This window comes from Brachionichthys hirsutus, chromosome 17 (assembly GCF_040956055.1).
Source record: "Brachionichthys hirsutus isolate HB-005 chromosome 17, CSIRO-AGI_Bhir_v1, whole genome shotgun sequence".
NCBI lineage: Eukaryota > Metazoa > Chordata > Actinopteri > Lophiiformes > Brachionichthyidae > Brachionichthys > Brachionichthys hirsutus.
In genome coordinates this window covers 3,352,309-3,374,484 of record NC_090913.1, presented here as the reverse complement: position 1 = coordinate 3,374,484, position 22,176 = coordinate 3,352,309, and the positions used below count along the sequence as shown (strand labels likewise).

The 22,176-nt window shown below is 46.4% G+C and overlaps 1 protein-coding gene across 1 annotated transcript; it reads right to left on the bottom strand.

Moving 5' to 3' along the window:
* Positions 1–382: 382 nt before the first annotated feature.
* On the bottom strand, positions 383–15,373 carry jupa (junction plakoglobin a). Its single transcript, XM_068750504.1, has 16 exons — positions 15,268–15,373; positions 7,573–7,616; positions 6,482–6,643; positions 6,148–6,395; positions 5,812–6,050; positions 5,433–5,634; positions 5,049–5,193; positions 4,866–4,969; positions 4,421–4,759; positions 4,043–4,195; positions 3,837–3,956; positions 3,607–3,757; positions 3,190–3,311; positions 2,945–2,984; positions 2,234–2,377; positions 383–1,234 (listed from the first exon to the last, which is right to left on the bottom strand). The coding sequence occupies exons 2-15, from the start codon at positions 7,577–7,579 to the stop codon at positions 2,241–2,243; spliced, it is 2,169 nt and encodes a 722-aa protein (XP_068606605.1). The 5' UTR covers positions 7,580–7,616; positions 15,268–15,373; the 3' UTR covers positions 383–1,234; positions 2,234–2,240.
* Positions 15,374–22,176: the final 6,803 nt, after the last annotated feature.

Genomic DNA, 22,176 nt, shown 5'->3' with positions numbered 1-22,176 from the left:
GGATATAAACTCAATGGATGGGGCATGAAAGCGCTTTGGGGGGGGGGGCAATAACATGAGCCAGTAGGCAGCACGCAATATGCAGTAAACCTTTTATATGGATGTCTGTATATATACCTGTCTGAGCCGTTGAACTGCATTCTGGGTATAAAGCACTCAAACATTAAATACTGTTGGAGAATCTGAACAAGCAAAATGTTTTGGATGTTGTTCTTCACGCCGATAAGAAAGTTAGAGAATTAATCTGAACATGATTGCTAATGCAGGACAGTTAGACTTATTATGGGATAGATCCCAACACATCTTCATCTCAAAACATTTATGGTCAGCTGGGAAACAGGCGAGTTCTCCGTCTCAATAAATATGGACACAAAATATTTGATATATCCTTTATTTTTATTAAACAAAATTTCAGTAAAAACTCTTATTAAAGTAGAAAGACAAATTTTCCTGTCAGTAGTTTGCTCCTGCTGTACTACATTTTCTCACATGTCGATTCGTGAAGGCAACCAACACGCCCGTAAAAGCCGCGCCGTCCTCGAGCAGATGATTAGTCGCGTGTGAAACTCGGTTTATAAAAAGGAAAGACACATTCGTTAATATTCCTGCGATGCCAGATAATGTGAACCCTCCGAGTGAATAACTTAAAGGTGAGAAACTACTCCTAAAAAAACCCTCTAAAAAGGTACTCTATGTCATTCGGTTACATAAGAGCTGGGGGGGGGCGACTCTCAAGCCGGACCTGGGCTCCTCATCTCCTCCGTCGCTCACTCGTTGGTGGTCGGCCGCAGCAGGGAGAAAGTCAACAGTATATAGTGTCAAACAGCAGAGACGGCAGTCTGTTACAAAGGCGCTGAGAAAAGGAGCAGGGAGGCGAGCGTGTGCCAAACGCACAGCAACCCACCTCTGGCAGCGTAGTTTAAACCAGGAAGCTACACGATCGTCTCAAAATAAAATCTCTTTGGCATAGAATATCCCACCGAAAAGCATCAACACCGTCCCACGGACACTTAAACGCGCACGCACGCACACACACACAGAAACCTAAAAGTATCATCACTGTCAGAATTAAGAAAAAAAACATAAGCTATAAAACAAAGTTGAGCCCTGTTAAGATTATGAGTCCCGTACTCAGTGATGATTGCATATATTACACAAGGCTGAGAGCGGAGGCAAGCCGTCGGTTCCGATGACTTCCTCGCATCCTTTGTCCACCAGCCTTCCTCCTCTGGATCTATAAGGGAAAAATGGCTTCATGAGAAAAGAAAGGAAAGGTGACGCACATTCAGCCAGCGTTCCTGAAGAATCTTAGCCCATTCCTGATGGACAGGGGCCTCCACTTTTTAGTTTTTAGCTGCTGGAGCCGACTTTCTTTTGGCTCAGCGGCGGGGAACATTTTGGAGTTCAGACATGGAGACCCTGAAGTCTGGGAAAGTTGGCTCAGTGTTTAAAGAACATCTGATCGGCAAATGTCTTCTCTTATGAGGGATGCTAATGATGTAGAACTTTCTATTGCATGTTATTTAAAGTTATTCATTTAAATTGCTCGTGTACGATTTTATTATTGACAGCAGGATAAACAAGCTTTTTTTGTAAAGAAATATAATTGATAGTTGTGTGTAGATTTCAATTGCAGTTGAAAAAGAAAACACTTTTTCTTTCAGCAGCACAAATGTTACTCGTCACTGAAAGATTGTTGCTCTAACCAGAGAAGGAATAAATATCTGCAATGTCAATGTGCTCATTATACAGTAAAAATTCTTAATGATTTATTTTACCCCCCCCCCCCCCCTCCCTCCCGGAGAGCAAGGTGTTAATTTCTTACAAATAAAAACAAGCGGAATCTCAGTGTTTTTTTTAATGCGTTCATTTTCTTTTCTTTAAATAGTAATGTCTAATTTTAACATTAAATTGTCTCATTGTGGTTCGCATGCGTCTTTTATGGTGATGCAGCTGCTGTTTTATTCATCGTCGTCATTTAGCTGACATGCTAACCGCTTCTCTGCCTGTGTCTGTTCGAGGCCGTCCAACCTTCCTCATTAGTCCTGCAGAAGATGCAAATCATCTCAAGCAAATGCGCTTTTATTTGTTTTCACACAACCCTTTTCCTTTGTTCCTGCCTCAGTTTGCACATTTATAACTTCTTGTAATTCTAATATCCAGAACCACATTTTCGTGCGCCTGAATTTAAAGCATGCACAAATGGACTGAGGTGACGTTTCCATTTTCTTACCTTTAGGTCAGTATTCAGGGTACGCTTGTCTGTCGTAGGCGATGCTGCCTTGGTAATCGTCTGGGATCATAACTCCTTCCATGCCATCCATGGGCATATCAGCTGGATATCCTCCTCCATAACCTTGGAAACCGGCATCCAGCTCTGCAAGACATTTGCTTTCACTGTTAAATTCTGCACAACGGCCGATTTGCATGCAATTTTGGCAGAGTGTGTATTTATTTAATTTTTTTCTGCTGCAGCTTTTGCATTAGTTGCAAGAGAAGTAGAGGAAACTGTCCAGGCTAGTGGAAACCATCTAATAGGTCTAATAGAACATATTTGGAGCACATGACCATAGAGAGAGGAGAAGCTAATCCTTTTTCCTAGAGCTACTCTGGTCCGTGAGAGCCATACAAGGAGAAATCAACGGATATAGAAACACCAGTAAAAGGTCTGGGTGAGAAAAACCTCTCTTTGTGATGAGGAAGAGGAAGAGGTGGTGAATGTACAGGAGAATAACAAAGACCAGGGCTGAAAGTCTGCCATGGAGGAAATGGCAGAAGATCGGATACATTCATGTCTGAAGAGGAGCAAGGCTGGGCGTCATTTCACGGCACGATGAAATGACGCTGCTAAACGGAAGCCGCAGGTCGCAGTGAGGGAGCAACCTGTGAGCTCATCAGAGCATCTCCCGGTGCCGAGGAATGTGCTGCATGCGCGGTTACTCACCGTCTGGATAGGGTCCATCCATTGGGACACTGTTTTGTGCCTGAGGACAGACCACGAGAGGGCAGAGGTCAACAATGTCGACACTTTAAAAAGAAAGACTGTTAATACTCCTCAATAGTCTATAATTAAAGTTTACCGGTACTAAACATCAACTGCTTCTCAGAATGTACTTTACAAATCCGTGAAGATGCCGAGACGAGGTTTAAATCTACTTCAGCCCTCGGCTGCATGCCGGAGACTCTCACCATCTCCCAGGCCTCCTTATCGATCTTGAAGAGAGTGTGCGTGAGCTCCATGGACATTCGCTTTTTGTAGTCCGAGTTCTTGTCCTCTGAGATGCGGAACAGCACAGCTGCAGCGTAGGTAGCTGAGGAGGCCAAAGAACCGAGTTACAATGGCTTTTAATGTTAGTGCTGATTCGTGACTATCGCTATCAATTCTGCGTCAATCTATTAAGAGTTCATTGATCCCTGAAGGGATATTGCAGCATTTGCATAAGAGGGAAGAGAACAAAAAAAGACTCGGACTAGTCCCGTCGACGAAGCGGACGTAGAGGAAAGTACCAGGAAGCCGCACTTACGGCACGCTCAAGTTCCTTTCCGCTCGTGGCTAAATGCTACGTTACAGTAAGCTAATTGCAGCGCGTTATCCGGGTGTCTTACCAATGCCCTCGTTGTTGGAGTGCAGCAGCTCCATCAGCGGAGGCGACGCCCCCTCGCTGTCGATGAGCTCGGCTGACGATTTGTCGAGAGCCAGCTCGCAGAGGACGCCGGCCGCCACGCGCTTAACGTTATCCACGGGGGAGTAGAGCAGCTGGAGAGGTGGGAGGAGTCAATGAATTTAAAATGAAATGAAATGCAAACGCACACGAGGTGATCATCGAGAGGCCGACCTGGACAAACAGAGGAATGGTCTGCAGGTTGGCTATCTCTGCTCTGTTGATGGGATCCCTGGCCAGGATGTGCAACGCTCCCGTGCAGCCCTCCACGATCTCCTCCATCCTCACTCCGTCCTGAAAACAGAAACAAAGCAGACATTCAGAAATAACTCATCGCTACGCGTGATCTCTTCGAGCCGCCGGGCCGTCAGGGGTCCTACCTGGTATGTCTGCTGGGCGGACGAGCCGTGTTTCTGGGCGTCCTGGTGGGCTTTGAGCAGCAGGTTGACCAGACGGGGGATCGCTCCAGCATCCCTCAAAGGAGCCTGGTTCTCCGGGCACAGGGCCAAGTTGCGGATTAGGCCAACCACAGCCTTCGAGCGGGGGAGAAGGGACAAATTTAAAGTCACGACAATGTTCACATTCTCATGTGCCCTCACAAACTGAACGCTCGTCGACTATTGTCAGGAGTAGTTTCCATTATGTTAATAGGAAAACAGTCATTTCTCTCCCCAACCTAAAATACGGAATAAAATGACCTGCTGCGGATTGAATAAAGTTATTGCATGATCCTTTGAACACCGTCCCTTTTTCGTTACCTTGACAACAGGCCAGTGGTAGGGCGGCTGGAGCAGCTTGACGATGGCGGGGATGCCATAGTGCATCCTCACAGCATTCTGAGCCATCTCAGCCTGTTGGTGGCGTGAAGTCAGGTGGCGCAGCGCACAAATGGCAGGTTCGGTCACGTCCTCCTTCTCGCCGGCACGCAGTATGGCGTGGATCAGAGCCTCCACGCCATTGTTTTGAGTCACCAGAGATTTATTGTAGGCATTGTTGCACGTAAGGTTCGACAGGATGCCCGTGGCGCAGGTGAGCATGTTGAGGTCCTCGGAACTAAGCAGGCCCACCAACACCTGCAGCAGACTGTCCATCCCCTCCTGGAAACAGGAAACAGGAAGAAAAGCATTCCCAAATGTTCCTCATTCTGAATAAAAACAAACAAACCCAAAACCAAGAGAGAAATCTGATTTTGTGGACTCAGACCTCCTTGGTGGCAGCATCAGAGAGGTTCCTAAGAGTCCACAGACAGTTCTGCATCAGACGCTGGGTGGAGCCTGTCAGATGTTTACCCAGAGCCTGCATCCCACCTGGAAGGAACAGAGACGTTTGATCACTCGGCCGTCGTGAAGTTGGTCCCCGTTCAGATAACGCCGCCCGTGCACATACCGGCCTCGACGATGGCGGGCTTGTTGCTGGGGCATACGGAGAGGACTTTAAGCACACGGCTCGTGGTCCACAGCAGCTTTTCATAGTTGTAGCTCCTCATGATGTGAACGAGACCCTCGGGACCCCTGTTGGCCAAGATGATGAGCTGTGAGAGAAAGAGGGATGAGTAAATGCGTGTGGGCGTACAAAGAGCAGCTGGAGCCAATAGTTTACAACGCAGCCGCCACATGTCCCGGCAGGAGAAAGACCCGTTTCCCTTTGTGCGTTTCAGTCCTCTCAACAAATAACCACGCCCACGCTTCAACTCTGTTCACACGCCACACCCAAAACTAGAAATAAACCGCATGCACCGGTTCTTGGCTGGTCCGAGGAACACAAACATGCCTTGCTCTCCTGGTTGCCGTAAGACAGCAGCTGCAGACAGTCCGTGGTGATGGCCAGGAACTTCGGGTTGCTCTTGTTCAGCAGCGGAACCATCCTCTGCAGGCCGTCGGCCAGACGGACCGCCATCTTTGCTCCTTCCTGGTGCAGCAGCAGGTTATGGAGCGTAGTGATGGCATAGAACAGCACAGACTCCATCGGTGAGCTAAGCAGCAACAACAACAACAACAAAAACTGGTTTACAAGCTGCAGAAATGGATCCCCCGCTATTACGAAGCGTGAGGAACAAATATAGAAAAAAAAAGATTGATCGCGACAAGGGAACAAGAATCAAAAGGCGCCTCATTCCTACGCCAACGGGCTTCCCATTCGTTCCCGGTACCTGAGCATGCGGACCAAAGCCGGGATTCCTCCGGACTTGAAAATGGAGAGCATGCCCTCCCTCTGGTGGGACAGGTTGTGCAGGATGCTGGCTGTGGCCCGCGCCGTCTCCATGTCGCTGGTGTTCTGCATCGCTCGCACCACGGCGGCCACCATCTGGGGGGACTGCATCAGCGCGCGGCGCGACGCGTCTTTGCGCGTCAGCTGGTTGACAATCTGCGCCGCTTTGCTGACCACGACCTGGCGAGACAAGGAGCCAACGGACGAATCCGGTGTCGAGTTCACGCCGCACGTCCTTTACGCGGCGCAAACGGGTGACGCGATGGTCGCTCCTTACTGGGTCTTCGTCGTTGAGCAGCTTCGTGAGCTCAGGCATGGCGCGCGTGGCCAGCTCAGCATCGTCCTGGTAGTTGATCAGATGAATGATGGCCGCCTTGAGCATCTGGGAGGGCTCGGCCAGCTTCTGGACGTTGGTCATCTGGGACGGGTCTGTCTGCATCGTGGACAAGATGGTGGTGCCCGCCTCCAGAGTCTCCGGGAAGATCGCAGCTCGCACCCGCTGGGCTCTGGTAGGGTTGTCCAAGCCTAAATGAGCACAGCGACGTTGATGTCAAGGGACACGGACAAGATTCAGGTGCGCATTTGGCGGATTTAGCTCCCCACCGTCTTACCAGGATCTTCCTGTGTGACGGTGGTGGTCATGGTGTATTGCTTCGAGGTGAACTCGCCGTCATCATTGATCGTGGTTGCTCTGGACTGGATGCCGGAGTCCGTGCTATAATTCGTCTGCTGCCACTCCGTAACCTTCACCAGGCCGCTTTTAGGCTCGCTCACTGTCGTGCACAAAAAGGTAGAAACGGCAAAATGTCAACGGCGCCGGATCCATGTCGAATTTCAGCGAGACTGACAGATGGGGAGCGAGAACATGTAACGGTTTCCCCAAGTCATCACTTTTTTTTCACCAGAACAACAGGAGTTTAAAACGCCTCAGAAGTCGATAAGATTCTCAGAGTTCAAACGCACGAACGAAGGCGGAGTCTACTTTCAGTTTGAGTCGATCTGAGCAAAGTTTTCTCTTCGTGTTTTTGAGCTCTTAGTTATGGATCAGAACAAAGGCAGTAGTAAAGCAGCGAGAACAACTGATACATTTTAATAATAATAATAATAATACATTTTATTTACATAGCGCTTTTCTGAAAACTCAAAGACGCTTTGATGAATTGAAGATGGAAATAACTGGAAAATGTGAAAACGGCATCCGTGTCTCGGATCTTGCTGCGCGAGTAATCGACAATTTAGACTTTTCTTGAGAAAACCGAGTTAAAGAGAAAGAGAAGGGGGGAAAAACCCAGGACAGGTAGCCGGTCATTTTATGGAGGGAGTCTCCCTTTCAAAGGAATAATACTTGCCCCCCCCCCCCCCCCTTCCCGACACTGCAGCCAAAAAGAGATGCAGAATTGGATTAAATGTTATTTTATTATGCTTTTATTTTTCGTACTATTTACACTTTTATCTGTTAGATACATGCAGTTACACATTAATAGAACGGTAGGCATGGAAACGGGCATTTATCTGGTGTCTCATGGGAAATATAGTTTCAGTTTTCGAATAATATTTCGAGGTTCCACTGTACTAACAATAGATGGAAGCAGGTAAACCTCCGGTAAAACGTGAAGCTAAAGACAAACGTGAATCTAAAACCATTTTATAAACTCTTTATTCATCAAATAGTTGCAGGAAGAAATTAAATGTGTATACTTACTCTGCATCTTTGCTTCCTCCAATTAAAACAACAGTGGAGCAAACCTAGAAAAAACACAGAGATAAAGTCAAGATTCAACCTCAGCGATGATGATGATGAAGTGGTGAATCATCGAGTGAGTTGTGAAGCACCATTATTCACTTTTTAACAACAGTTGATAGCAGCAGAGGCTTATGGGGAAATGAAATCCACGAGGGATGAGCGAGAGCGCTGGACGTCAAATACTAGCCGCTCTGAGGGACCTTTAACCCCCGGAAGCCGCCCGTACAGTCGTGGGAGCGGCCTGCTGCTGACGCATGGCAAAAAGGAACCTGCTCTTCAGGTTTCGGCTAAGCTCTGCACGTGTGTGTGTGTGTGTGCGCGTACAGAAAGCAAGTACACAAGTCTAAAACACAGAAAAACGCCATTAACTGATCTATTGCCCTTCTATGAATTCAGACACACGCGGTTTATGATTTGCTTCCCTCACATAAATATGACTTCCTCATGAAGTCTCCGGGTTTTCACTCACCGCTGCCCCAGATTCAATAACTGCCACGGACTCGTTGGGGCACGTTTGTCCTACGGCTCCTACCCGCCTAACAAAAATCACACAGCAAAACGATGTATTTCAAACCGCTTTACGGCGCTCGCATTTCATGTAAAAAACTGTATCGTAATAAGTGAAAATGCATCACAAAGATTTCCACAAGCATTAACGTTAAAATAAGGCTCAAACATTCAAGAGAAGAGTAGAGATGCTGCCTGTAATGAAAAATGACATTGTAAATTACAAGCTAAACACACAAAGGGCTTTTTATGAATGTTCAGTGTATATATAAATATAAAAACATATATTCTGACGGTAGTTGGATATACTGCAGTTTTCTGCCATTTTTACCAATAATGAACACTTTACTACTGGTAACTTGCACTGTTCTGTTTCCACTGCATGATTATACTAGTTTTACTGCCGCTAATACACATCTGTGTATCCACTCCTGATGCTTCCGTTTTTGTGACGTGTTCTGTACTTGTGTGTTTTTTTTGTAACTTAGTCATTACTGGTACATGTAGCAATAAACTACTTCTGATTCTGATTCTGAATAAAAACAAGCAGGGTCTGAACGCCACTAAACTGAGCTGGAAGCCGCATAATTAGCAGCTTTCATACCGGCAGAACGTAACGACGCAGCGACGACTTGTAATCAGAGCTGCTCTACGAGTGGGACAGAAAGGACAAACTGCTTTGTCTCGTCGCCTTCCAGCCGAGCTGATTTATTAATGCGAGCGCCACGCCCTCTGGTTCATGCGCCCTCCAACTTCGCATACGGGTGTGTGGGACACGCCTGAGCTAAATATGTGCACTGGAGGGTCATTCGTTTGAATCTGTTCACTTACAGCACGTTTTAGGACCTGCACCAGGTGACGTGCTGCAGATGTGCATGTGTTCATACGAAGCTTCACTAAAAGCAGCAGCTCAGTGAGTCAGTCGGGCACAAGATCCAGCAAGACCAGGCTCCAGAAGACGGTCTGAGCGTGCAGCGGCATGCTGCTTTACAGATTTGCATTAAAGGAGCGCAGACAGACAGGATGATCATCCCTACCTACCAAAGGAAAGGCGTGGCATTTCTAAAAGTAACACAAGACACTGCGGACTCTCCGCTAATCAATGAAGAAACTAAAGTAGATTAGTCAGACAACATCTCTGATTAACACTTTTATTGACCCAACGCTGGCGGCGTAGCTCCAACGCATGAAAACACAGCTGAACTTTCCCATTCCCTGAAAATCAGGGACATTGTTGGTGTCGTCGGTCTTCTTGGGCGAGGCAACTGTTGAAATGCTGCGACACACCCTGCGCCGCTCCTCGGTTACTGAAAAGGGCTCTACTGAAGGCGTTTTATCCTCCGACCCATCTGGGCTCTTACATTTCGATCGCTTGTTTGCCCCCCCTTGGGATTTCACATATTTATTTTTTTTTAACTTCCCCACAAAGCCAGGAAAACTTCTGAAATCCTCAGTACAGTAAAACAGAAACAACCTCGCACTTCTTCTTTGTCTACTGTGCTGATGGAAGTGAAAGGAAAATAGAATGTCGAGCCCGATCTGCCGATCGCTCCCTCGTCCAGCGTATCTCCGACTGGACTTCGCCCCCTTTCGGTTAATCAGTGATGCATCCATTGTACCTGTACCTTGCTCCGTCATCACGCCACCATTCATCCACCAACCTTCACTAAAGCAACAGAACAAAAAGGCGTTCCGTTGGCACTCACCTCCTCCCGCTTCATTCAGTAGCGGCCTCTGTAGACGCATCCCAGTGACTTCTTCCTCATCATTAAAGAGAGAACCAAAGTGCACAGTAAAACAAGGAATGCGGGTCGGCGGCGAAAGCTGCCAGAGAGCGAGTTGCGACAGAAAGGCAGAGGTGAATTCTGCTGAGCAGTCGATGCTGAAACGCTGGCGCGACATTCCACACTAGCACCGAACATTCAGTCCGAGCGGCCGGCGCTGCAGAAATCTGAACAACGTCCCACCTTCATAACAACGATGTCATCTGAACCTGAACCGCATTCGGATTCACTCCGCATTGCTTTAATTAACAGATACCAAGGACAATGTGACTGTCACCATCAACAAGTATGAGAACACCCCCCCGGTCAAACAGGAATGTCGGGCAGTACCCCCCCCCCCTCTCAAAGGTGTGGGAGCAGGCTGAGTGGGTGTATCAGTGACCTGGGTGGGGCTGAAAACACCTGAAATCACTCAGATTTTATCGTTATTCTTATTAACTTGAGGCAAAAAGAGTCACGGCAACGTAAACCTGTCATTTCTAACCGGCCTGCTAATGCCACGTTTAGGCCGGCATGCGTAAAAACAACAACAACATCAACAACAAAAAGGCATTTTATGTTAGCAAACCTCTGTGAAGCTTCTGGCAACATCTGTAACGCTCGACCGTTACACATGTCGGCTGCGCCCTCGTGTCACGTCATGCACACACACACACACACACACACACACACACACACACACCGTCATACATGTTCCCTGACAGACAACATGCACACACTTTAGAAGACAAACATTTTATTAAACACCCTGGGGCCTAATCCTCCTGCTCCACAGTAAATACAGACACTGTGAGCTTCGCATCACTTTTTTCACCGGTCGGGGGGATCCGACGTCCCAGCGGGATACAGATCAACACCTTTGCAGCTCCTCCAACTCATCCAGCAATAGCCGCCGTGGCATTGAAATGGAGCCGAGAGGCGCTAACCGGGTAGCTGCCACGTGTAAATCAATAAGTGAGGATGTGAATTGACGCACAGCTAATGGAGTAATTGCAGTGGGTGATGGGAAGCAGCGGTGAACGCATTGTGACTGACCCAACGCTGCCGGGCCATCCAGCCAGACACCCAGTCGCTCTACATGCTGCGGGTTCGAGCTGATGGGATCAGTCCACCGTGTGCTGCTTCACATCACGCACAGAGCTCAAGAAGAACGCAGCTCAAAGTTCACATGTTGTCCAGAAAAAAAGAGAAGACAGACTGCACATCCATCTGACAGCTTATAAAAGCCAGGCCGTAGCAACGCCACTGTGCCAAGATCCCACAGAGGAAGCCCAGACAATGAGATACGGCTGCTTTGCTCTCCAGCAGCACACAAATGGAATTTGTCTAAACGTGGCAGATACAGCACAGTGCACCCCCCCCCCCTTCCATGACTGATGTGGACACATTTCCAACAACCCAGTTACCCGTAGACGGAACTCCAATGAGCAAAATAAGCAGCGGGGAAAGGATAACGTGCCTACCGGTAGTTCAGACACGCCATTCACTGCGGCTACTTTAACAAGCCGAACCCAGCCAGCGGACGCTGAATAGAGGCCGTAAACTAGCGTGCCGACCGTCGACTCGCTCTGGGACCTCACTGTGAATCCAAATGTGAGGAAACGTGAGCCGTCTCAGAGGAGGTTCCCAAGTGCTGAGCAGGATCAGATTACACAGATCTGATAAAGAACAAAGGGAAGGAGTAAAAGAAAAAGGGTCGGACCCAATGTGGCAACAAACTCACAACATAAAGCAAGTCCACAGAACCCGCGACCGGTCCGACGCATCGGATGATGTGGAAATGCCGTCACAAAGATGTGGAACTCAGACGGACAGATTGTAGTCGCCATGAAAAGAAAAAGAAGGACGCCTTTGTAGGACAGTTACGGAGCAGGACGCCCCAGTCTTCATGTCGTCTGGCTGACAGCAGGAAAAGGAAAAAGATGAACCGATTCTTGGATGAGACACAGACGGTCTTTGTGTTACTTTATTTGCCTTTTCACTGTCGTCACAGTGAAAAGGCAACTGGGCGTCAAGTATCCCCACAAGTTACAGCCGAAAGGCTGGAGCCAAGATGGCTCCGTGGGTCCACTGGCCAGGGCACTGCGATGCACTGGTGTGTGGCTGAGCAGCGGGAACTGACAGAGGATTACATCTTCAGGGAGATTACAGATGCAGGGGGGGCGGGGGGGTTGCATGGGAGAGTAGTCAAAGGAATCAAAAAGAATGGATCATTCTCCGATAAGACACTTAAAAAGAAACAACAGCCATTTCAAGCTAAAAGAAAATGGAGAACGCGGTGCAATGTTAGCGCTGTCAAATCACAACAGGACTACATCGATGTTGCAGCACCGGCACATGTATCATCCTAACAACCAGAAACCTGGTCAAATCAGGTTGATCAGCTAACGTGCATGCTAGCTAGCTTCATAGCTAAATCTCTCTCATCTTTGCATCTGCTCCAGAAGGCAGGGCTTATCGTTAGCCAGTCTATCATATTTGATACACTTGGCCTTTCAGGATTTCTGTAAATCATTTTCTGAAGGTAAAACATCAGTGGAGTAAGATCCCCCCCCCCCTCCCTTCAGGATAAAATGTGTTAGTAATAGTTAAGGATAACGGGAATGTTAAAGTATTCCCAAACCTCAGGATTACACAAGCTTCTCTCAATGACGGCATGAAATCCTCTAAAAGCAGGAAATAAACAGATTTCTACTGAAATGCAGACGTCCATGTTCGGAATCTAACAAGCCGCCCTTCCTGGTTGACTGACTTTATACGTTTAAACCACACCCTTTGCTTGGCTCAATCGCTCAAGGAAGTGTAATTAAGTGAAAAGCAGACACCACAGAAATGATTGGAGCCATAACAACAAGCGGAACTCAGCTCACGCATCCAACAGGGGAAACTTTCTCATGCGCGTCATCCTCTTGATTCAATTTCTCGCTGCTTGAATAGGTTATCAGTAATGAAAAAAACATGAATGGTGACGCGCTCATGAAGAAAGCAGGGAGATCAGATCGTTCCCAACGCGCTGTCCGAGGAGCGAAGCCGGCGAGGTTCGGACAGAGCTTTGATGAATGTTGACTGGAGACATTCATACAGCTGCTGAGTGCGAGGAACTGGGCCGTTGACATTTCAACAAAGGGATGTTTCCTCGTCCTCGTTTGAGCCGACCGAGAAGATGCATAATTTACGCCATTGGTTGGGCAGCGTCAGCCTCACTTACTCAGCATTATGCGCTATGCTAGACGGTAATGTGTAGTGTGTGTGTGTGTGCGTGTGTGTGTGTGTGTGTGGGGGGGGGATAAATATATATTTAACACATTTCAAATTGCATTTTGCAAATCATTCGACCCCGACGAGAACAAGCGTTTCGGTTTTGAGGTTTAACTTGAAAGATCAGGCTTTTAATTCCAGCGTTAAAGCGCGCTTCACAAGTCTACTGAAAAGCATGTGAACTATTCAGATTTCACAGAATGCAACCGGGGAGTCTGCAGCCACACTGAATAAAAACTACCGTACTGTGGTTAGAACGCTTTCCTCCGAAGCCTCTAGCAGTCAAACGTGTGGCGATGCTGATGCCGTTACATCATCCCCCCCCTACAAAGACCCCTATCATAGCCGAAATCGATCTCCCCGTGTCACCTTCTCCATGGGAACAATAACACAAACTCACAACACAAAAGGTCAGCAGAAATGTGTTGGAACTTGGAACAAAGTCTCCGAAGAATGTTGCGAAACACAAACTGAGCAGAGACAGAAAACGTGAGACACAGAAAACACACAGGGCAAATAAATCCTTCAAGTTAAACAAAGGGGGCGGGATAAATGCCACAGAGAAATCCCCTTTGCAAAGTGTAGACCTATTTATAAACCCAAGGATCTCCTGGCCTCTCGCTCTGCTAATGTAGGACGGCATCACAGAATTAAGCGAGGGGGGGGGGGGGGAGATTATCGCCGCAGCACCACAGCTGTAGCCGCTACATCTACAGTAAATACCCCACTAGCCATCCCCTCTCCTCCCCGAGGGCAGACGGGGGCAGCTTGCCTACCACCGTGCTCCCTGCAGGTTGTAACGCAGAATGAACTTGATCTTGATCTTTCACAGAGATCAGCAGGTAAAGTGACTTTGCTCATAAAGAGAGAGGCCCCGTTTAAAAAAAACAAGCTGAATAAATTCCTGTCTAATTTAACAAAAACATAGGTATTAAAGTTGACCATAAACGATGCTGCAAAATGACATTTAGGAATAAAGCAGATTTAAAATGATGGCTCCATTCAGTTTATTTCAGTGAAAAAGAAGCTTTGACATCCGCAAACTAAGAAACTGGAAGATTTGGCAGCTCGTGGTGAAATGGCTGTGGGAGACGACGAGCGCTTTGGTGGGAACACATTTGAGAGAAATGACTCGGGTACTCTCTGTCATACGTTGCAGCCGCGTGTGAACGAGAACTTATTCCACCGCGCACGATCAGTCATCGCGTGATTTATCCCGGAGCTCCAAAAAGCAGAGATAATGTCTAAACTAATCATCGGCTAATGTCGCTATTAATGTCTTTGTTATTTGTTCAATGGGATTTCGGAATACTGCGTGAAAATTCTTTAAGTTGACCAAGACAGCACAAAACTCAAATGTTTTATCATACTGTCGTAGACTTAAATTTCAAAGCGACACATATATTTTTAATTAGGGGTCAACTTACATTTATTTATAGATGGAACAATAAGTGTTTTGTTATCACCGATAGACAAATTCCATAATATTTTCTTCAATAAAATCATCTCTGATGAATATATATATAACGCACCTTTTAGGCATGTCCCCAAAACGTTGCCATAGAAACGGGGGCGTGCTTACAAGCCACATAAAAGGGAAGAAAGTTGTCACAATAGAGTTCCTCCTCTCACCTGCCTCTCTCGCACGCGTGCATTCACACGCACAGGGCGCGCGCACAAACACGCAACGACGCCCCTATGACGTATTTTACTGCGTTAATACGTCACGCGAAGGTTCGACAGCGGATCTGGGAACGCCGCTGGGAATTCCAAGGAAGAGTTTGGAAGCAGGAGCGGATAAATTTAAAACAATGAGGAAACTTCGAGGAGGACAGCGTGGACTCGACTCCCAAACAGCTGGCGGGGGGGGGGGTAGCTTCGGGTAGCTTCAGGCATGCGGAAACGAATCACGATAAAAGACTGGATTTATTCCAGGATAAAACACGACTAAAATAAAATAGAATTCACACCTGATGAACAAAGACGCCGGATAGGAGGAGCAAAACACGAGCGATCAAAGGCTGAAAGGAGAATGGAGGAAGGGGGGACGGGGGACGGAGTAACCACGAGCAGATCAAAGACGGTGCGGGCGCGTGGGGGTTACCTGTAGAGACGCTGACGATCGTTCCCGGTTTTCTTCGGGACGGGCCGGGCCGGTTGTCCGAGACCTTTCCTGCCCACTTTAGGCTGTTCCGCGCGGCCGCTGCTGGTGACCGACGAGCGCTCGAGTCTAGCGCACAAACGAGGAAAGGAGCCGTCGCCTCAGACGAGACTCCGCCCACACCAGCCCGACCCCACCCTGCCCCGGACGAGACTCCGCCCACACCAGCCCGAACTACCTGTTTGCTGCCGAACTGAGCCTGAGATCAACAGTAAAGTTACTTTAAACGTGTCTCAGCGATAATGTCAGAGGTGAAAACACTTTTATTTATCGAGTGAAACGAAAAGCTGGAAGCTTTTGTTCAAACACTTTCTAATTTGAGAGGGAAAACGAAGCCGAACAAACACGCACCTGCGTGGCGGACTCGGGCCGCACCTTGATTACGACACACGAAACCAGACGAGACGACCCGAATGAGTCACTCGCTGCAGCCGGGAAACGACGCGCTGCGGGGGGGGGGGTCGCTCACACTGTTCACAGTGTATTGGTGGGATGTGTTAAAAATAAATAAATACAAATTGGCCTTCGTGACTTTATTTGTTGTATAAAAATAAATAAATAATATTCTACAGTGTTGGTAAGACAAAGGGAACGAGACAAGGCTCACTCCGTTCTTATAACTATTTATTTGACTTATTTCAGTGAATTGAAACCGTCATTACACGCCGGTGATGTTTATCGCACACCAGTAGAAACTTGACTAGTTGCCTGTGCAACACACTCAGAGGTCAGGCTGCACAAACTGCCCCGCCTTGGGGCATATTGTCAGGCTGTCCTCTGTGTCCTTTGTGAAAGTCATCATGTGTGTCTCCTTGAATGAAAGTGACAGGGTCAGAGGAGGACAAGGCATTCTAGAGAGACCACCGGTGAAATAGAGGCCATTAAATATTGTTCAGGCTGCTTCTTTTAACCCGCGTTACTTTGAGGGGCTTGGTGCTTCTATCTATCTATCTATCTATCTATCTATCTATCTATTTTTAACTTGGCTTTGCTCTCTCTGATGCCAACGGATGGAGGACACAGAGGGAGCACTGACATGAATGGTGCTATTGTTATTTTACACAGCAGCCTCTTTATTTTAACAACCAGACAGGAATTTAAAAAGTGGGATTCATGTTTGTCTTCATGCCGACTCTGTCTGCCTGTCTGTCTGTGAGTGATCTTTTTTTTTGTTTTCAGCACTTTACATTTAATTTTAAATTTACAGCTAACATTTTTATGTAGAGGCATTTCCTTCTCAAAGCAAGATAAAGTTTTATGTGCTGCTTATTTACACATTTGTCTTTGTGAACAGGATTTTTTTAAATCTTAATCATACGGGACATAATATACATTTTTCTGGACGTCCTTTAGACAGAGGTCAATACTGCAGTACTATCTGCAGTACTATCTGGCAGACTTGGCTCCAGTCTTGACCTGTAATCTTTCAGCAAATAGACCTTAAATCTCCCGGTTCCACCACATTTGTAATTTGCCCCAAATGCTGGGCCTGCTCGTATGATGACCCTGCTTTATAATACTGGCCTTTATCATTTCCCCTTCTGCCTCACACCACACAGGAAATAGTCCCATTGTCCTTTGAAAAGAGGAAGGGGCCTAGAGCAGACCACGGTTAAATTATTCATACTGAACTGGAACGCACACTGGCCATCCAGGGAGGAATGATTTGGAACACTGGACAGTACAGCTGTCACGTACCACCTGTGCCATTAGCATCCAGTATCAGGACATGTTCTATTGACTGTATATGTACTTCATTTATATTCATGTGAGGCAAGAATAATAGTAAAAGAAACAAATCTTGTTTTTAATTTGCTCGGATACAGTCAAAGAGCTGCGAGATTTTCCAAACCCACCGAGGAGATGAGACTGACACTCTGTTTTTGACCTTAGAAGCAGCAGCGGACACCCCATTTAAAATCCAATGCTGCTTCTATGGCTGACATTACTGCTTCCCAAAGAACACTTTACGTCGTTTTGTTTGGTTCGGTGGTTTGGATCTCTGATATGCCGACGTACTTGCTTGTTCTGTCACATTTAATCCAGTGGCACGTAAAAAAAGAAACCCCTCCTCCCAACTTAAGACAAATCAGTCTGCGTGATTGCAAAGGGGTGTTTTAATTCAAAGGTAATCTTTTTTTAAAGCATAATTGAACAAAAAGATTTGAAACGGATGAAGATGATAATGTTTACGTTTATTCAGAATTCTACCACTAGAGGTAGACGGAACCAACACAACCTGGCAACACTCGCCATGCGACACGAGAACTAGAAGTATTTCTTACGGACATATCATCAAATGTGTGCGTTTGAACATGCATGCTATTCCTGTGCACATTTTAAAGCTCACGTTATCGAGGCTGAAACAGCTCAGCGTGTTTGATCCAGCCTCATGCAGCAGCGTGTTTATCACCTGCCACACACTCTGCATGCTCCGTCAGTGCCAGATAGGGCAACCAAAAATACCAACAGGGTGTGACGTGATTTCTGTCTGGAAGCACTTTGACATGTGACCATGTTGCAGTTATAGATCCATGTTTCATTTTCACTTCACCTCATCCACCCACCGCATGCGCAACACATCTCTAAGTAGATATGAGTATCTAGAAAAGCGCTATATAAATAAAATGTATTATTATTATTATTATAATAAATTAATTAAATGGCAACAAGCTACAATATGAAACATTTATAGTCAAACGATTTTTGCACAATAGCATCAAACGTTATCCCCCCTCCCAGCTCACTTCTATGTGGGACTGCTGTCTCAGGGGTACCGGCGATAGAACTACACTTCCCACGATGCCTCGCTTTCAAGATGACCGCATCGAGTGCAGAGCGGACGAGCGTTTTGACAGCTGAGACCGGAGTTTTTGTTGAGGCAAACTTCAACTCCGACTCTGACCTTGAACAGACGCGAAAGAGTCTCGCATGTAAGTGTGAAGTTCTCCCGGTTTTACTGCGCGGACGGTTTAATCGTGGACCTGCCGGTCCGGTGCGGGCGGTGCAAACTTCGTGACGAGGGGGGGTTCCCTGCAGGGTGGGACATTTAAATGCGATGTTTGTGGGATAAAACTCGTTTTAAATGTTGGATTCAGCTCTCCTGTGGGGGGGGGAATTTGCAAGTGTGATAAGGTGGACAGCTCTAACAATGACAATAAGAACATTTGCTGTTTCAGCTCAGAAGTGAAGCAGTTATTATTTCTGATTTTCTTCCTTCTTCCCATACCCCCCCCCCCCCCTGACTCACATTTGACCTCTTTGTGATTCCTGCACAAGAAGGAATTCCCTCCAAAACAACAACAACAACAGCTTCCGCATCCATCTGAAGGTTTAAACTCCTGATTAAAGTGCAGCTACTGTGGAATGAAATGTACCCCCCCCCCCACACACACACACACACACACATTTTTCACTGCGTGTGATTTAAAGCAGGCAAACTAAAGCATGATGTGGATGTAGCCTTCACTTAAAACAACCGGATGGAAGGAATCAATAATCTTCCTCATCTCATTTTGCTTTTAGGTCGCCTTTTCCTTGTGCAAAGTTTATGTTAATTAAAATAAATTATTAAGAAAGACTGGGGTTGGAGACGGATAAATGCCGAGTCGTGTTATCAGTTTGTGTTAATAAGGTATCTTTGCTGGAGAGTGCAGCTGAAATGGTGTCATATGGCCTCTGGTCTCGTTCCAACCATCAAACAGCCCTAGTTATTTATTAATAACATCCATAGACGGCGCATTATGAGAGGACAGGCGCTTCTCAAAGTAGTTTAAGCATTCGCTCGTTCTCTAACTAAGCATTCTTTTATATTTAAAATAAGACAATGACATTTCATCAATACCTACAAATGATTGTTTCTACTTTTTGATCATGTTGCTATATGACCAAAACAGTCATTGGATTTATTTTTCCCGCCAGCTTCAAGTTGAGTTTTGGCTAAATGTGCCGTCTCCTGTCAGCTGCGGGCTGAACTCCAGTGTTTACTTTACACACCACTGCTGTTGTCTGCATTTTTCATTTCTCCTGCAGGATGTTGTGTAAACTCTCCATCTAGCAGCTGCACAAACCCCATTTTAATAGCGACGTGACGTCCACACAACAGCAAGGAGGACAAAAAACAGGAAGGTTTGGAAAGTGGAACGAATCTGACCCGACCTTTTCAGTCTGCGATAGCTGGTGATTAATCGCTGATCTGTTAATCAGTGACGAGTCACGACCGGGAAACCGGCTCGGCGCCGGCGGCGAGTCGTAGGAGACGCCGAGCTCGAGGCCAACACTTAATTTGACCAAACTCTAACAGAAGTAATGAGAGCATTGTAAAGTTTAACAGACTGTGTCCACTGGGAGGAGGGGAGCTCCTGAGCTGCTGCTATAACATAAGTGCTGCCCCCCCCCTACACATCTTGAGTTGCTTCTGTCTGCTCTACATTTCCCAGGCACTCACCATGATGAACCTGCACCTTCTTCGAGCGTCCCTCCTCCTCCTCTATTATTCCTCCTCCAGCTCCACCTCCACCCCGCCTCACCGTTGCTTCCTCTCTCTCTCTCTCTCTCTCTCCCTGTTTCTGACAGGACAGAAGCCGGCCGGTAAAGCACCACTAGCGGCCGAGAGTATTTCATTTGATGGACACGCACTGAAGGAGACGGCCCAGGAGACAAGCCATCGTGTGCTGAGGCGACCACAGCAGCAACGCCGTAAGTCTGCTGGAGGCTTTGGGTTTATTCTAGGGCTAGTTGCTATTTGCATTAGCATTTAGCATGTTGCCTCTGTTGTGGTCTGTGTTCTTTAGCCGTCACTGTCCACATCCCTCACCTGGTATCTGTCATGCCAACATGGCTTCTTAAATATGTTCTGCCACTTTGTGGTACTTTAAAGTATTTAAAGCAAACTGATTTTCTGTGCTTGGTTTCTTTGTACTCCTGACCTCTGATCATATGTCATGGGGCAATTTCATTTTCCTATCGCCTCTTAGTCTACGTTGTAGCAATCATCACTGCCATGTGTGCGTTGTTGATCGGCACACATAAAACTAACCAAGGAATTCATCTGAAAAGATGAATCATCGGGCGTAAGGAGCTGGGATCTGTTATTAGCATTGTGGACCTCATTAGAGCTGTCGTAAGGCTCCAGCTCGTATGACTTACAGTAGTCCTACCTTACTATAAGGTACTTAATACCTCTGGTCTGGTCCGAGCATGTGGAAAAAGCGTAGCCATGGAAAGAGGACATAACACAAATTCTTCATCGAGCCAGATTTTGGTTTGTCTGTCAGTCTTGTTTGTCGGTTCTGGGCTGCTGTAGAAACATGGCGACATCATCTTTTTACAATACGGCCACCCAAGGGTGGAACTGTTTGACTCCCGCCCTCAAAACACGCACCTCTTTGGGCTCATTCAAAACGGCCCTAAAAATACACCTTTCAGGGGGGCAGAAACGGAGATAGTCATCACGACTCTCTCCGGATCAATCCCCCAACCCCCCCTTTTTTTTTTTTTGTCCACCTACATTGAACACATTGTATAATGTGTCTTTTTAATTTGAATTTATGTTATTTTGCATCTGTGGAGTAATTTATTTTTATTTTATTTGTGTGGTTAAATTTCGATGATTTATGTACGAAGGACTTTCAACGGAAACAAGACCGCAAGGGCTTTTTTGAAATGCTCCTCTTAGACAGGATGTTTGACTGTACTTGTACTGTAATACATGCTACTGTTTGACTGTACTTGTACTGTAATACATGCTACTGTTTGACTGTACTTGTACTGTAATACATGCTACTGTTTGACTGTACTTGTACTCTAACATTCTATCTAATACATATATTCATCATCATCATGCCACCTGGACGAGGATCCACCTCCTCTGTAGATAAACGGCTCGCTCTGAGGTAAAGAAGACGCCAGCAATTCTTCATTTCAGGGGATTCTTCTCTGAAACATAATTACAAGTAATTTAATTCACTAATCTCAGAATGTGGGTCTGAAATTCATTTAATCTGATCACTTATTAGACGAGTGCTGCCTCCCTGTCTCATACTCAGATGCTTTTGAGGTTGGATGCAATGTTGTCTGACTGCAGACGCCCAAGGGCTTGTGGGGATTTTTGGGAATTTGCTGTATTGCCTGAAGCGCAAAGTTCTCCAGGATGATGACCCCCCCCAACCGCTCGCCTTTTGTTTTTTCCCCCATGGGCTCTACCTCCCTTTGTCTATTTTTTTAGCGTCAATGTCAAGAAGCAAAATTATATCTTTACAGCCCGAATTAATTACTAGTAAGGAAGTAATGATTAGCTGAACTCTCTCTCTCTCTCTGCACTTTCTACCATTCATAAGGATTTACTCTCAACTGCTTCATCTTCATCAGTCCCCTCCCAGGTCTATTCTATCTGGCAAATATTTGTTTTGTGTCGTGCATCATATCCTGTCCTTGGTCATAATGCAGGCTTTACTGTTCAGTGTCGTGACACAAGATGTTATCAATAGTGTAACAGATGTCAGGAAACGTATCATTTCAATAAATATCTGGTAATCCAGTAGTGCATTGGCTTTAGGCATCTTTGAGTAACGTTACACACATGTTACCGTAATCACCTTTTATGATTGATATCTGAGAATGAATAAACTTGTCCTTCTATGGAAACCTTCCGTTAATGGTTAACCAAACAGTTCCCCTCATTCTGCATTGGCGAGTCTGGATTGCAGCTGTCACTGATTTATGAGTCAGTTTCACTGCATTGGAGGTTATACATATTATTTATGGGCCCATTTCTTAAATTGGAAATAAAAAAAAGGGATTTTTTGATTGTGAGACTCTCAGAATTCCAATAATTACATGTTTAATGTGGGC

Coding starts and splice junctions, on each gene's coding strand:
- jupa (XM_068750504.1), bottom strand. Junction 6,051..6,147: donor TGCTCAACGACGAAGACCCA/GTAAGGAGCGAC, acceptor TTGTCTCGCCAG/GTCGTGGTCAGCAAAGCGGC. Junction 4,970..5,048: donor GCCCGCCATCGTCGAGGCCG/GTATGTGCACGG, acceptor TGTTCCTTCCAG/GTGGGATGCAGGCTCTGGGT.